Consider the following 14,608-nt stretch of genomic DNA (forward strand, 5'->3'; position numbering starts at 1 on the left):
CCTTTTTTTTTTTTTTTTCAATGAGAGACTTGTAGCCTTCCTTCCCTCGTAGACGCGAAAGGTGCATTGAACGGTTAAGTATATACTGAGAAGAAAACTATCTCACTCGCCGTAGCGAATAATGCGATTGGTACTCCATTATCCTAATGCTCATCCGTAGCTCGTAGTATCGTGATTCTTGACAATGACTCATATAATACAACGCTGCGTATCGAATTTATTTCTTGCCCGACTTTTTAATACCCTGGGAGCCCGTGTTCAAGGGTCCCTTGCCCTTGGCCTTATCCAACAGTTCCTTCTTCGCCTTAGCATCTGAAAGGTTTTAACTCAGGTTAGCAGATTGCCCCAACAATCGCAACACAGACGACAACAGCGCAAGACATACCGGCCTTTTGCTTCTCCTTGAATGCCAGATCATCCTCATCGAGGTCCTTCTGCGACTTCTTGGGCGCTTTCAGGGGCTTGACCTTGCCACCTAGTGAGCACAGATAATTGTTAGCTAGCTTCTGATTAAGTTGGTGTTAATGCGCAATGATTTGCTAACCCTCTCTGCCTTGGCCGCCCATTTCGTATGTTGTGTATTATAAGAAGGAGAAAGAGGGATATGAGAAAGCTCCGTGGAGTTTGTCGCAAATAATCGAGGGGACGGACAGAAAAAAGTGAGAAAAAAGATGCTTATCGGCGACCGACGATGTTTCCGCCTGCGGGGTGGGGCGCCATCCCTGATAAGGCTAGACTGGAAATCTCTACGGCGACTCTTACTGACCAGAGATGATTTGCTTTGCCAGTCTATCTTCGGTCATCGGGAGTCTGCCCATCTCTCCGTCCATCGTCCATCCATCATCAGTTGGCCCGATTAGATACGTTTTACCACCTATTGCTTAGACGCGGTCGAATCTGTTTTCGACAAGAGAACGCGAGGGACTGTGTGGAGTCAAGGCAGACATTTCTAGCCGGTTGGACTTTTCCAATACACCATTCCCAGAACTTGTTATCGTGGCAGCTTTTGCTAACCGAGCTGGTGTCTTTTCTCGTCTTGCTTCTTCAAGAAGGATTCCTATACAGAGTTGGTTGAAAGAAAGTTCTGAGTCTGAGCACCTGTGGCCATGGCATCATACAGGTCGAAGTCTCCATCGACCCCTTCTGAGGGTGAGATTATCGAATCAGGTTCGGAGACGAAGGCAACTACGTCAAAAACTTCTCTTAATGGCACCAGCGTTGACCGTCAAACCAGAGTTAGTACCTCTTCGGCGCCCAGGTCCCGATCGCCAGCATCCCTGAGTACCAGTCGATCGCCACGCCGGCGAAGATCCAGATCTAGAACGTCACGATCATCGAGAAGCCGTTCCCGTTCCCCTTATCGAAGCTACAGAGGTCATAAGCGCAGACGGGAGGATGATTATTATGACGACAGACGATACTATCGGCAGGAACCGCCACCACGACAGCGCGCCGGACAGAGGTATGATGATAGGTATCATAGACGATCCAACTCCTACTACGATTATGATCGGGAAGAAGGGTATGGCGGTGGCCTGAAATACACGGACGACTATGACCGTCGTGATGAGAAGAGGCATCGTACCCGGAGTCGATCCCCATACCGCGATTCGTACCACGAGGTTCGGAGACCCAAGCAGTATTCCGGTGATGAATGGAATGGGAGCACAGGCCCGCGAGGCCTCAGAGAACGAAATTCACCTACTGAACAGTTAGTGAGCGAACGAGGAAGCGTTCCAGTCGTCGCTCAGACTTCTAAACAAGATGCTGAATTTCGGGAGAACCAGGTGCAGCAACAGGCCTCTCATGCCAGTTCTCGTGTTGTAGATAGGTATATTATCCACGACCTTTATGTATCAACTTGTGAAGCCTTATTAACGAGCTCAGTGTGCCCACTGAACAACAGGAACAGCAACCTGCTGAGGCAGTCGACGAAGCAGCTCAACTGGAAGCCCGCCGGAAACGACGTGAAGCCATCAGAGCGAAATACAAAAGTCAGGCTACGCCTTTACATCTGCAGGCAGTCCATGCTGGGGATTCCGACTCCTCGACACCAGGCGCAGATTCGAATCGTGCCAGTGCAAGCCAGACTGCATCCGGTAAGCATGCTCTTTTTCGTGTAGGTGACGAGTTGGAATAGCTAACATATCAACTAGTTTCTCCTCAGTTAACCCCCGTTCAGACGCCCAATGAAAACACGGCAGACCCTCCAGATTTTAACGTTGGCAAAGATGCTGATCTTATTAACGACTCTGCACCTGTAGATGGTGCTGAAAAAGACGAACCTTCGGCGGCAGACTACGACCCGACCCTTGATATGAAAGAAGATCGAGAGAAACAAGGTCCTGGTCAGGAAACATCATCGGCCGCGTACGACGAAACGCAGCCTGGTAAGCAGGATATTCTAATGCCCGATGCGACTGAGAAACCGCCTGCGCCGGCCAAGATGAAAGATCCCTACGACATGTTTGCAGATGACGACGACGATGATATGTTTGCCGAGGAAACACAGGAACCGACAAAATCGGCGCATGCAGCGGCTGTACCACAACCGCGGGAGCTAGACATCAGCATGATGGACAACTGGGACGACCCTGAAGGGTATTACAATGTTCGACTTGGTGAGCTGATCAACGGCCGCTACCATGTGCAGCAGAATTTGGGCAAGGGTATGTTTTCATCTGTTGTGCGCGCTACAGATTCCAAGACGGGCGGACTTGTCGCAGTCAAGATAATTCGACAGAATGACACGATGAGGAAGGCGGGTATGAAAGAGATTGGCATTCTGGAACAGCTGAAGGAGGCGGACCCTGAGGACAAGAAGCACATGATCAAGTTCGTGCGGTACTTTGACCACAAGGGCCACCTGTGCATGGTGTTCGAGAATCTCAGCATGAACCTGCGAGAGGTATTGAAGAAGTTTGGACGCGATGTGGGCCTCAATCTCCGAGCCATCCGGGCATATGCGCACCAGATCTTTCTTGGGCTGAGCCTGATGCGCAAGTGCAACATTCTGCATGCAGATCTGAAACCGGACAATCTCCTAGTGAATGAGCAACGCAATGTTCTTAAAGTGTGCGACCTGGGATCGGCGTCGCCGGTGTCCGACAACGAAATCACACCGTACCTGGTCAGCCGATTCTACCGGGCGCCGGAGATTATCCTCGGGATACCCTACGACTACGGAATCGACATGTGGTCGATTGGCTGTACGCTCTTTGAGCTGTACACGGGTAAAATTCTGTTTACGGGCCGAAACAACAATCAGATGCTACGGTCCATCATGGAATGCCGTGGCAAATACCCGCCGAAGTTGCTGCGACGGGGCACTTTGGCGTACCTGCACTTTGACGACACGCTCAATTTCCGGAGCACGGAAGAGGACAAGGTGACAGGGCGAATTGTGACGCGGGTGCTGGATTTCAAGAAGCCGACGCGGGATCTCAAGACGAGGTTAATTGGCCATGACACGAGGCTGAGTGACGGGGAGGCAAAGGAGCTGAATTTGTTTGTGGATCTGTTGGAGCGGTGCCTGAGCCTGAATCCGGAGAAACGGTGCACGCCGGCGGAGGCGTTGCGACATCCGTTTATTTTGCGGCCTAAGAATTGATGTGCACATTTTTGTGCTCGTACATAAAACATAATTAGATAATTACATAAGATTTCTATAGTTATTTTTTTTATGTATCAGTCTTCTCTTTGTCTGGAACGAACAGGTGGAATTATGGATGGTTGCCACTGCGCCACTGACGCATCGATGGGAGAACCGCGCCCGAGTGAACCATGGGTGGCAAGATAGATATGATTTCTAGCGTTCTATTATACTCCGAACCCTGAATTGCGCTGTATAACATAATGATGAGGTATGACAACAAAATGGAAGAATTCGGGAAGATGATCGTAGCTCACAGAAGAGCCGTTGGATGAGCCGTGCGCAGGTCAGGTAAGCTGTACGGAGTATACAAAGTGCTGCATGTGAGGATTCTACCTTGCTTATTCTATTACTTGTAGTGTATGAGTTATATCATCTGGGTCCATATTATTATTACAGAGTACAGAGTACTCGACACTTCATATGTATTCCATCCAGCACAAAGAGCCCCCCTTAGTGCTACGGTGACCAATAACAAAGTCTCCGACTATAAAAAGGCAAGGCTGAGAACAGGGCTACCCCGTGGGTGACGAGCCAATCAGGGGATGGAAGGGGGGTGCAACGTGGCCTAGCCTCACTCATACTTGATTATTCGTACAGTCGTGAGTTGATGACTGACCGGACTGACTGTGCTCCGTCCTCGGAGGGAATGAGGGGTGAGCTGAGCTGGCAACTCACAGTACAAGTAAGAGTGTATAGCTAGAAGTTACCGTTCTTTGTTCAAAGCAAACTGATGGCCAGCCTATTCCTGGAGGGATTACTCAGCCGCAGATGGAGTGTCACACACACCGCCAGGGATTCTGTTGGGGCCCCTGCGCTGCAGCAGCGGCGGTAGTGCGCGTTAGTGGCCACAGCCACTCGGGGTAGTCATACTTGTACATGGTACGCTGTAGAGTCTCTGCTTTGTACTCTGGACTGTCTGGACTGCCTGGGCTGACAGAGTATGGACACATATTCCACAGCGTAGTGTAGTATGAACTGTTGTATCTTATCATGTTTGAATTCTATTGTTCCATCTCTTCATACCCCTATGTATGTACCGTACCAGACTATGAATATCCTGCCCCACGCACGGCCCAGTCGAAGCATCATACACGGCAGATGCCCCCTCTTGATTGGCGGTCCGCGATCGGCCAGATGTAACTGACCTGTTCTGGTATTTTCCTGACAGCTGAGTCAGCGCCAGTACCGGTAATACACAGACGGTGGATCCGGCATCGCCCACCACGAGGCGGGTCGAGAATTGTACTAGTATTATTTGGCTTATTGCCAATCCTTTTTATTTTCTCCTGCTCTTCTTTTATTATTCCTCTTAATTCTTCCTCATATTTCTTAATCGTCGCCTTTTTCTTTTCTGTCCATTTCCTTTGCTGCTTGTCTTTTCTTTTCTTTGCTGTTCTTCTGCATATATTCCCTTCTTTATCACATAATCCTCTCCATACAACGAGAACAACAACAATAACAACAAAACAACACTACCATCATCAACAACACATAAGGTGCCCTTCTATTCGACCCGTGGATTTGAATTTCCTTGGATATTTGCTGGATCTCCTGGATATTTGCTCTCCTATATGGATCTCTGAAATAAAAAAAAAAGAAGAAACTACAAGAAACAGGATTTAAGACTGCTTATACTCCCCCGTGGATTATTGATTGGGACCTGCCACCGGATTGGATTGGATACATTCGACCCGTTGGATATCCCGGATCTCTCTGTTTCTCTCTTGCTTTCTTCCATATTCCTAGCCAGGACCCTTGCCTTTCCTAGGACACGCTATGCTCCCTCCGTCTCTATACACCATGTATCCTACCGCTCTCCCGACTCCGCCACCGTCGCCGCCCACCGTTGCCAGATCGGTCGCGCCTGAAGAACGATTGGGAATATTGCTGGCTAACCGCCTGAAACTGACTGGTATCCTGGGGGTAGGTGCTTATGGGGTTGTCTACACTGCTGTCGATATCCACACCCAGGTCATGTATGCCGTCAAGGCCCTCAACAAAACCGGAGACCCCCGCCAGCTCAAGTACCAACAACGGGAGATCAGATTGCACCACATGGCCAGCAAGCACCCCAATGTCGTTTCCCTCGTTAGCATTATGGATGCCCCGGATTGTACCTATGTGGTTCTTGATTACTGTCCCGAGGGTGATCTCTTCTCTTCCATTACCGACAAGGGTTTCTTTGTCGGAAATGACGCCCTGGTCAAGCGCATTTTCCTCCAGATCCTGGATGCTGTCCAATTCTGCCACTCCTTAGGAATTTACCATCGGGATCTCAAACCGGAGAACATTCTGGTTACCGACCAGGGCATGACGGTTAAGTTGGCCGATTTTGGTCTTGCTACCACGGACTATCTTTCGCCGGATTTTGGTTGCGGTTCCACATTTTACATGTCACCAGGTAGCCCTTCCCCGTCCCCTCCCCCATCTTGTTTTGTCGAACATCCTGCTCATTCTCTCCAAAGAATGCCAACAACAGAATCCCTGTCCCATGACTTGCTACGCTGCCGTCCCTAACGATGTTTGGAGCCTGGGGGTTATCCTGGTCAATCTGACCTGCGGACGTAATCCATGGAAACGTGCTTCCATCGAGGATCCCACATTCCGCGCATACCTAAAGGACCCGTTCTTCCTCAAGACCATCCTTCCCCTGTCCAATGAGATGATTTTCGTCTTGAGTCGCATCTTCGATTGTGATCCCGCCCAGAGGATTACAATTCCGGAGCTGCGCCGCTTGGTCCTGGATTGTCCGCGGTTTACAATGACTCCTGTCACGCCGTGGGTTTCCAACGGTGCTCCTACTCAGCATCCCCCATTCGTCCTCCCCCAGGTTCCGGCATCCGTTCCCGTTCAACCCCTTATGGCTCCGCATGCGTCCGCTTCCTCGTCGGATACCTCCTCTTCTTCCTCCAACTCCTCTGGTTTCTCTGATGCCGCTTCCGATATCACTTCCCTGACTGAGGACTACTCCGATCTGGATGCTTTATCCGCGGTGTCATCGGCGGCCGGGTTTGATCCGGACATGGACTGCCCCAAGGACTTCCCTTGCAAACCGGAAATGTTCAAGTGCGATGACAGCCCAGAGGCCTTCTACATGCCCTTTGTGCCGTTTGGGCCTACCGTTTCCACCATTTCCGCCTGTTAGGCTGTTTAACTATTCTCTTTTTGATCTACTTCTTTTTAATTTCTTTTTTGTGACGCAGGATTTACGATTTATGCCCAGCATAATACGCCAGGTGTCTGGTGTTTTGTTATTTTATTTGGCTCTACGGCGCTGTTTTGATTTGTTGGCGCACTTGCACTTGCATCTGGTGGGTTGGTGTCTGATAACCTCTTTGTTTTGTTGGCTATTTCAAAAGCCTCGGTGGTCGGGTTTGTTTTCCTTTGATTTTTTTTTCTTCCTTTTGGGCCACATACCGGATGCAATCCTGGGCATATTCGACCCGCATTTTGGACCCTCGGTTTCTTTTGGCGCCGCATCCGCAGTCGGAAATGTTTTAATATGTCGTCTTTGTGGTTCTGTTTCATTTTTGGGAGGTTGCCATGATTTTCTTTCGGTAGTATTGTACAGGGTGTCATAACGGTTTGGTTTCTTTTCTTTTCTTTTTTACCATTTTACTTCTTTTTGTGGCACATATATGTGTGACGTTGGTTGACTTGGAATGACCCGGTGCTTTTTTGATTCTCAAAGGCGAAAAAGAAAAAAGAAAAATACCCCGGACAAAGATGGAACATTATGCATATACTATTTTCTTTTTTTTTTATCTATTCTTGTCGATATTACAATTTGGCGCGGTTTGTTTTGGGTTGATGATACGATACCTTGGGTCGGAGTGTTTCTGACTCGAATTTCGAGATCTGCAACATGCGGCTAGTTTTTGGTCTGTGATAAGGCGTGTTTGAACACTGTCCAGTTGATGAGAAACGAGATTTACACCATCTACGATACTATACTTACTGTACAGAGTACGGCATACATACGATTGATTATCCATACAACATACAACATTACCCTTCCTACTACTGTTAATAGATGCATGCACATAAACCCATCAACACATACATACATGTACATGTACATGCTGGGTGAGGCAGCTGATCACGGAAGGCCACCAATTGCCGCTGTTATCAGCACGCACTCGAGTCGAGGGTACCCTGTTGATTAAACAGCCGGGGTTGGGCATCAGATCGGGCGCTTCCCTGCAATCACTCCGTGTCCAATACAATAATCATCTCCGGTCTAGATCCGACGCAGATGACTGCGCAGCTGACTCGCTTGAGTATCGTGCAATTAATTCGAAGCATCCGAAACACATAATCTTTCTGCCCCTCTGTACTGGAGCAATAATATTGATATTGCTAACAAAGCAGTCTGCAATGCAACTATTGCAACCACATTACATATTCCTCCCCCCCGTAACCCGAATCGTCTCACCAGTCACATACGAAAACAACGGACTAGCAACCGCCAACACAGCCCTTGCCGCCTCCTCGGGACTAGCAGGCCGTCGCAGCGGAATGTCCGGATATTCCTCTGCTTTCCCTCCATTCGCTCCGCCTCCACCTTGGCGGTTCTGCAACTGTTTCCCTGGAATCCCCAGCGCGACCTTCGTTCCGTCAGACGTGGTCACGTACGCGCCGTCTTCCTTAGCAGCTGTGAGACGGGTCTTGACGAAGCCAAAGGCGACGGTGTTGGAGCGCACGTTGAAAGCGGGGCCCCATTCTTTGGCGATGGTTTTGGTAAGGCCTACGGTGCCGGCTTTGGCGACGGCGTAGTTTGCTTGGCCTCTGTGCGTGGCCTTTTGTTAGCATAGTGTTCCTCGTAAGGCGTTGGGTTAGTGGTTGGGTAGACGTACGCATTCCCGTGGATCCCGCTGGTGCTGCTGATGTTCACGATGACACGGTCCTCGTCGTCTTTGACCCGGAAGTATGGGGCCGCGGCGCGGACGAGCTTAAATGGGGCTGTGTTGTGGATTGCCAGCATCGTTTCCCATTGTTTGTCGGTCATCTGTCATCTCCATTAGCATCTCCACTGCATAGAACGCAGTAGAAGTTAGGGGAGGAATACCTTATGAATAACCCCATCCCACGTAAACCCCGCATTATTCACAATAACATGAAGCTTCCCATCCCCAAACTCGGCCGCCTTCTTCACCAACCCCTGGATATACCCATCGTCGAGTATATCCCCGACAACCGCAACGGCCTTTCCGCCGTTCGCGGTGATGGCCTCTGCGACTGCATTTGCTTTTCCTACACGAGTCCACTATTAGCATCTACATGTGCAAGCTGTAATACTGGAGGACAAAGGGGACGCACCGCCATCAATATCAGCAATAACAACTCTAGCACCCTCGTTCGCGAACTGGCGCGCGATCTCGGCGCCGATGCCTTGGCCGCCGCCGGTGACGATAGCGGTTTTGTTGGCCAAAAGGCCAGTGGGATAGTTTAGTTGGTGGGTCAATTGAGAGAGACGTTGGGACATTGTGCTTGTTAAGTTTATTCAGAGAGTATTGAGAAGGTTGTGGTAGAGTAGATTTTTGGGTGGTTGATATAGATGGGATGCGACGGAGTGCCGAGGTGTTCGGTTAGATATCGCCGAGTACGAGTACTAAAGTGTGGAGTGCATACAGAACAAGTGGTCTACGAGGTGCGCTAGTTTGGATTTAGACTACAGAGTACAGGGGCCAGCTTACTTCAAAATAATATTACTGCTTCTATGTACCAGGATTATATACAAGGGTACTTATGCATACACAGCACGCTTACTGCTTACTTGCAACCACCCGCAACATTATGCCGATAGTCAAACGCCTCCAACAACCCCATCAAATGCGCCCCCGCCGCACAAACAACCAATACATGGAATATCTGATGTGAATGGCCTAGGATATCGAAACCACCTGGATATAATCTCTCCGGCACGCGCGCCGCGTATATCCCCGCGCCCAGGATATACAGTCCTCCCTGCGTCAATAACCACACAAGTCCGATCTGCTTGTTCATCATCTCCAGCCCGAACAGTTGCAGCCCGTGCAGGACAGGGAATACAGCCGATAATCCCATCCCCACGAACATGAATGCGCGGAAGGGCCGCCATTTTGGTGTGCGGAATTGTGGGAAGATCGAGACGATTATGCACCCCAGTCCGATTGTGCAGATCATGGTCCAGTAGAATCGTTGCAATTCACGGGCGCAGTAAAAGCCGTAGTAGATGCTAGGAACGAAAGATCCAACGATCAAGCCCACGATACCGATATAATCAAGCGTATTCCCGACACGCGCGATGAGTGGGGAGTGGTTCGATATCGTATGGTATGTCGCCGACATGCCCAGACACATTGCCGCTCCGGCAAAGAAACACCCAAACGCTATGATATCAGCCTGCGTTGCTGTTTCATACCGCGGGGCTAGAGCATTGTGGAGAGCGATTGCCGATGGGATTGCTATGAGGGCGGGCAGTAGGTGCGTGTAGATGTTGACGGTTTCATTGTGCAGGTAGGTGAGCGATTGAAAGGAGATTAGAAAGGAGAATGAGGCTGGTCGGTAGCCGGTGTGGATGTGGTGGTTGTCGCGTTGCCAGTGGGGGAGGTCGTTCCAGTGGAGGAGTCTTTCGAGGGCTTTGGGGGGTTGTGAGAGGACTTCTGCGGCGACGGCGGTTGGTTGGGTGGTGCTTGGTTTGCGTTGGCGGGACATTGTGTCGGGTGGATGTTCCTGATCGACAAAATTCAGAATTGCTAGCAAAAGAGAATAATATAAGGCTTGGGAGAATCGCGAGAAAACGTTGAGCGTTGGGGACCTGGGTATGGAGGTATAGATGGTGCAAACAGAGCAAACACGCGACGTCAAACATGCGGCTGTCGATCCCGATGTTTCCTCCGAGCATCACTCCATCTCCATCGTTATCTTCATTTCCCACGGACAGATCGGAGATTCATCATGATGGCTGCCAAGGCCAAGGCTATGGGAAAGAAGCCCGGAAACCGTTTGAAGCCGGTTCGCTCAGATGCTCTGGAATCCGTGGGGTTTGTGTCTAAAGGCGATCACAAGTATGCCCCGCATGCCTGTCCTCTGTTGCAGGGGAGTAGGCTGACTGGGAAAAAATATGAAGACTCCTTGATCATAAACTGCAGCAGGAATACTTTGACAAGATCGTCGAGCGATACCTATCCTTCTGCGCCCGCCATGACAAGAACCTAGACGCCGCAATGGCTTCCCTCCCCACCAGTCCCTCCTCCGACGCAACCAGGAACCCGCCCGTCTCGAGTCGGCCTGCCACCACCACAAAAGGACCAAATGTCCCCAGTCCCGGTCCGTCAGCAGCTACTGAATTGTCGAATCTCCTACTCGCCCTTCGCAAGCTCCGAGAAGCGGTGATATCCTCCGAATCCCGCACGCCCGTGGACTTTTCACAGAGGGTCTATGTGTTCTCCGTCCGTGTCGCCATCCTCGCTCAGCATCCGCCGTCATACGTCCCTTCTCTCCACCGTCTCATAGACACGCTCCACAAGTCGTCATATCCGCTGCCCGAGTCTGAATTGAGGGAGTTCATTACGTATCTTATTCTGGACTACGCCTGTCGTGAAGATAACATGATCGCCGCGTTTGAGTTGCGGGCCCGTGCGCGGAGACGTTACGGGTTCCAATCGAAAACCGTTGATCGTCTTCTATCGGCTCTATTGCAGGATAATTGGTTTGTGTTCTGGAAGGTCCGGAACGAGGTCGATTCATATATGCGGAATGTGATCAATTGGGCTGCGGATCGGGTTAGGAGGCAGGCGCTCAAGGCTGTGGGGAGTGCGTATCTGAATGTCGAGGCTAGTTGGGTTCTGGAGGGTTGTACAGGGGAGGAGAGTTGGACGTGGGATAGGCTAGTTGAGACTGAGAAGATTGGTTGGGAGAAGGAGGGGGAAAAGATTATTATTAAGAGGCCGAAGCGAAAGCCTGAGAAGAAGCTCAATCCAACCACGGAGAGTGCAAAGTCTTGATGTTGTTGGGGTATTGCATACGAGGCGTTAGGGATGGCGTTGGCGGAAGTCTATTTGTAGCATTCGTGGTTATAGCGTCAATTCATTAGATTCATGTCATCGTCAAGATTGCTCAGCTTAGCATAGAATACATTTCCTCATTCGAGGCTTCACAGCTTGAAATCAGCATTAGACCGATCCAGGTTGGCGTGTCCTGAAATGGGTTGTCGAGCAACAGTCTCTACAAGCCCTGCTTTCATTTGCCCTGATTTATCAGAGCAGAGTTCATAGACGGTTGACATGTTGAATATCAAGCTGCTAAACGAGTGATCGGCTGAAACTAATGACTCGAACAGCTTCCGGGACTATAATTGTCAGCCACATTCACACCCTAGGGTGACAGTCAACATACCTCGTTCAGTTGCCCTGTGTACAACAAGCACACTGCCAGATTCTGATTGATCATCGCCTCGTCAGGTCTCTTGGGTTGGCTCTCTAGCAATTCCTGCCATTCAACAACAGCATCCTTGTAATTGCCTTCCGCCATACTGAGAAGCGGCTTGAACAAAGCCTTCTCGTTCTCATCTGACTCGCCAAAGACCTCCACTGCACCATCCAGATCACCAATAACAAGGAACAAAAGCGCTTTCCTCAATCTATTCTCATCATTCGCTTTCCCAGACGTGCGCAGGTTATTAAGTGATCGCTTAGCAGAATCATAGTCACCCATCTCAACGAGCGCATTCACACTTCGGATACCCAGATCCGCTAGCCTCTCCTTCCATATTATCTTTTCGTCGCGGCTTAGCTCTGGTCGCATGATTTCCCTCCATGCTTCTAGACCAAGGTCGTATAGACCGCCGATACCTCTCCGTGAGTCTCCAAATCCGATGCTCTGGAGTCGCACGGCTAGGACGCGCAATGGCCACGGGGCTATATGACGGAGGCGTTTAGGATGGTTCTGGTCCGGGGTATTATCGGATGCTGTGTGGTAGTCGAAATCGATGTAATAGAATGCGGAGGTGAGATCTTCGAGGGCTTTGGATTCCTGGGCTGCGAGAATTGCATGGCCGGACAGCTCTAGACATGCTAGCCGGGTGTAGAAGAGTCCAAACACCAATTTGATATCTGTAGGGGAGACCAGGGAGGATGTTAATATCGACCCGCAGAGATATGCGGCTAATAGGAAATGGCCCTCTGCTAGTAGTCTCTCAACGGTACTTAATGTCGTGATCAATGGTTCGTCCGGTATCAAACCGACGAATTCTGAGCGTAACGCAGGTGGGATGTCGACTTGCGAAAGGGAATGGTAAATGTCATATCGGAGGAGAAACGATGCGTCTTTCGCTAAGGTTTCTTGTAGATCATCCGGTGCTAGAGGATCTAACTCGTAGAACGAGGTCCCAGTCAATTCACCAAGGCTTGCCGTCTTCAATTCCGAGGCATCTGTTTCTAGCGTTTCGGCAGCCAATGGACTGGACTATGAGCATGTCTTCTTTTGCCCGGAGCGCGATGTTACTCACTCGTCTGGTCCGGCGAGAGGGCCTCTGGTCGAGCTACGCGGCCGTGATGCTGTATCCATTAATATCCAGCAAGTTCATATATGACATAGCTGTAGCTCTCGTTGCGGGACCTTACATCTGGAGAGATTGCGGGGATGTTTAGATCCTGGGGACTCCATGTCTAACAAAGATATGCAATTTGTGCCGTTGAGAATTGAAGTTCTGTTATTATCAATCTTCTGAACAGAGTAGTATATCAACAAATATCGGATGGTTGTATCAATAAAGATGAATCGGCGAGTGTCTGGAACAGGGATTCTGCCGGGGCGGTCAACGGATCGACGACACCTGGCGCCATTTCCCAAACAGTCAATCCACTTTCGCTGAAACAAACATCATCGCATCAAAGCAACTTTCGCACCTTTCGCACCTTTCGCAGCTTAATCTCGTCACTACAGAAAGACACTCTACACTCAATCTTCACACATTCATCTGACTAAGTCGCGCTTCAAAATGACATTCAGAGAGGAGTTTCGTTCAAGAAACTTCAGTAAGTTAGCCTTCCGCCTTGTCCACCTGCTGCAAGTATGATGCTAACAGCTACGTTATTTAGGTATCTACGGACAATGGTCAGTATTCTGCATATCCTCTCGTGCTTCCTTCCTACAACTTCAAACCTACGCCTCGTCGAAACCCTTCAATTGAATCAATAGTGGTTGCCTGGATCTCGGATGCGCTGCTTGTCTCTTGCCGATCGAGGTTACCCAACGGTTGCTATGCGGGCGCTCACGATCGCTTCACTATGAATTCGAACTCAATCACATAAACAATACTAATTTGCCTGGCCATCTAGGACTGGCGTGGTAGCCATTATTCTGTGTCTCGCGACTGGCATTGCTAGCATCTTCTCGTTCAACGCGATCCGGATCATCTTCAGTGTCCTCGCAATGTAAGCCAGGGTCTTCGCTTTTCTTTTACAAGTAGCTTAGAAGCTAATGCGTCTGCGCGCACGCAGTGTCTCAGGTCTCATTCTCATCTTCGTCGAAGTGCCCTTCCTCCTAAGAATATGCCCTACATCCGCCAAATTCGACAACTTCATCCGACGCTTCACGACCAACTGGATGCGCGCCGCGATGTACGCCATCCTGAGTGCCATACAATGGGTTAGTCTCGTCTCTGGCGCATCCAGTCTGATCGCAGCCGCCGTCGTTCTTCTTCTGGCAGGTCTCTTTTACGCGCTTGCTGGTCTGAAGAGTCAAGAGTTCACTAGTAGCAAGACCTTGGGTGGACAAGGGCTCGCGCAGATGATTGTCTAGTGTGGAGGGACAACTCGCGGAGAATTACTTTTGCTTTTGCTGTTTTTTCTTCCCCCCCCCCCTTTCTTTCTCCAGGTATGCGAGGCACCTGTTTAATGGGCGAACGAACTCTGATGTTAGTCTGAAGGGCGGCGCCGGAACAAACTGACAGGGACGATCATAAGTGCA

At 50.0% G+C, this 14,608-nt stretch overlaps 8 protein-coding genes across 8 annotated transcripts; 4 read left to right on the top strand and 4 right to left on the bottom strand.

Moving 5' to 3' along the window:
• Positions 1 to 217: 217 nt before the first annotated feature.
• On the bottom strand, positions 218 to 566 carry TMA7 (translation machinery-associated protein 7; the record flags this gene model as incomplete). Its single annotated transcript, XM_043285389.1, has 3 exons — positions 218 to 312; positions 386 to 475; positions 545 to 566. The coding sequence occupies 3 exons, from the start codon at positions 564 to 566 to the stop codon at positions 218 to 220; spliced, it is 207 nt and encodes a 68-aa protein (XP_043134086.1).
• A 540-nt stretch (positions 567 to 1,106) lies between these two features.
• Positions 1,107 to 3,610, top strand: PRP4 (putative serine/threonine protein kinase (Prp4); the record flags this gene model as incomplete). Its single annotated transcript, XM_043285390.1, has 3 exons — positions 1,107 to 1,831; positions 1,888 to 2,099; positions 2,157 to 3,610. The coding sequence occupies 3 exons, from the start codon at positions 1,107 to 1,109 to the stop codon at positions 3,608 to 3,610; spliced, it is 2,391 nt and encodes a 796-aa protein (XP_043134087.1).
• A 1,821-nt stretch (positions 3,611 to 5,431) lies between these two features.
• On the top strand, positions 5,432 to 6,800 carry ACHE_21024S (serine/threonine-protein kinase; the record flags this gene model as incomplete). The annotated part of the gene is made up of 2 exons (XM_043285391.1): positions 5,432 to 6,056; positions 6,121 to 6,800. The coding sequence occupies 2 exons, from the start codon at positions 5,432 to 5,434 to the stop codon at positions 6,798 to 6,800; spliced, it is 1,305 nt and encodes a 434-aa protein (XP_043134088.1).
• A 1,252-nt stretch (positions 6,801 to 8,052) lies between these two features.
• Positions 8,053 to 9,140, bottom strand: ACHE_21025A (SDR family NAD(P)-dependent oxidoreductase; the record flags this gene model as incomplete). Its single annotated transcript, XM_043285392.1, has 4 exons — positions 8,053 to 8,443; positions 8,512 to 8,663; positions 8,724 to 8,908; positions 8,975 to 9,140. 4 exons carry the CDS (start codon positions 9,138 to 9,140, stop codon positions 8,053 to 8,055), a joined length of 894 nt encoding a protein of 297 aa, XP_043134089.1.
• A 287-nt stretch (positions 9,141 to 9,427) lies between these two features.
• Positions 9,428 to 10,351, bottom strand: ACHE_21026A (hemolysin III family protein; the record flags this gene model as incomplete). Its single annotated transcript, XM_043285393.1, has 1 exon — positions 9,428 to 10,351. One exon carries the CDS (start codon positions 10,349 to 10,351, stop codon positions 9,428 to 9,430), a length of 924 nt encoding a protein of 307 aa, XP_043134090.1.
• A 512-nt stretch (positions 10,352 to 10,863) lies between these two features.
• ACHE_21027S (uncharacterized protein) lies at positions 10,864 to 11,643 on the top strand (the record flags this gene model as incomplete). The annotated part of the gene is made up of 1 exon (XM_043285394.1): positions 10,864 to 11,643. The coding sequence occupies one exon, from the start codon at positions 10,864 to 10,866 to the stop codon at positions 11,641 to 11,643; it is 780 nt and encodes a 259-aa protein (XP_043134091.1).
• A 149-nt stretch (positions 11,644 to 11,792) lies between these two features.
• On the bottom strand, positions 11,793 to 13,303 carry ACHE_21028A (uncharacterized protein; the record flags this gene model as incomplete). The annotated part of the gene is made up of 4 exons (XM_043285395.1): positions 11,793 to 11,987; positions 12,035 to 13,097; positions 13,146 to 13,194; positions 13,261 to 13,303. 4 exons carry the CDS (start codon positions 13,301 to 13,303, stop codon positions 11,793 to 11,795), a joined length of 1,350 nt encoding a protein of 449 aa, XP_043134092.1.
• Positions 13,304 to 13,637: 334 nt separating this feature from the next.
• TVP18 (Tvp18 family protein) lies at positions 13,638 to 14,440 on the top strand (the record flags this gene model as incomplete). Its single annotated transcript, XM_043285397.1, has 4 exons — positions 13,638 to 13,674; positions 13,738 to 13,753; positions 13,978 to 14,073; positions 14,140 to 14,440. 4 exons carry the CDS (start codon positions 13,638 to 13,640, stop codon positions 14,438 to 14,440), a joined length of 450 nt encoding a protein of 149 aa, XP_043134093.1.
• Positions 14,441 to 14,608: the final 168 nt, after the last annotated feature.

The sequence above is a fragment of the Aspergillus chevalieri genome, chromosome 2, assembly GCF_016861735.1.
Source record: "Aspergillus chevalieri M1 DNA, chromosome 2, nearly complete sequence".
NCBI lineage: Eukaryota > Fungi > Ascomycota > Eurotiomycetes > Eurotiales > Aspergillaceae > Aspergillus > Aspergillus chevalieri.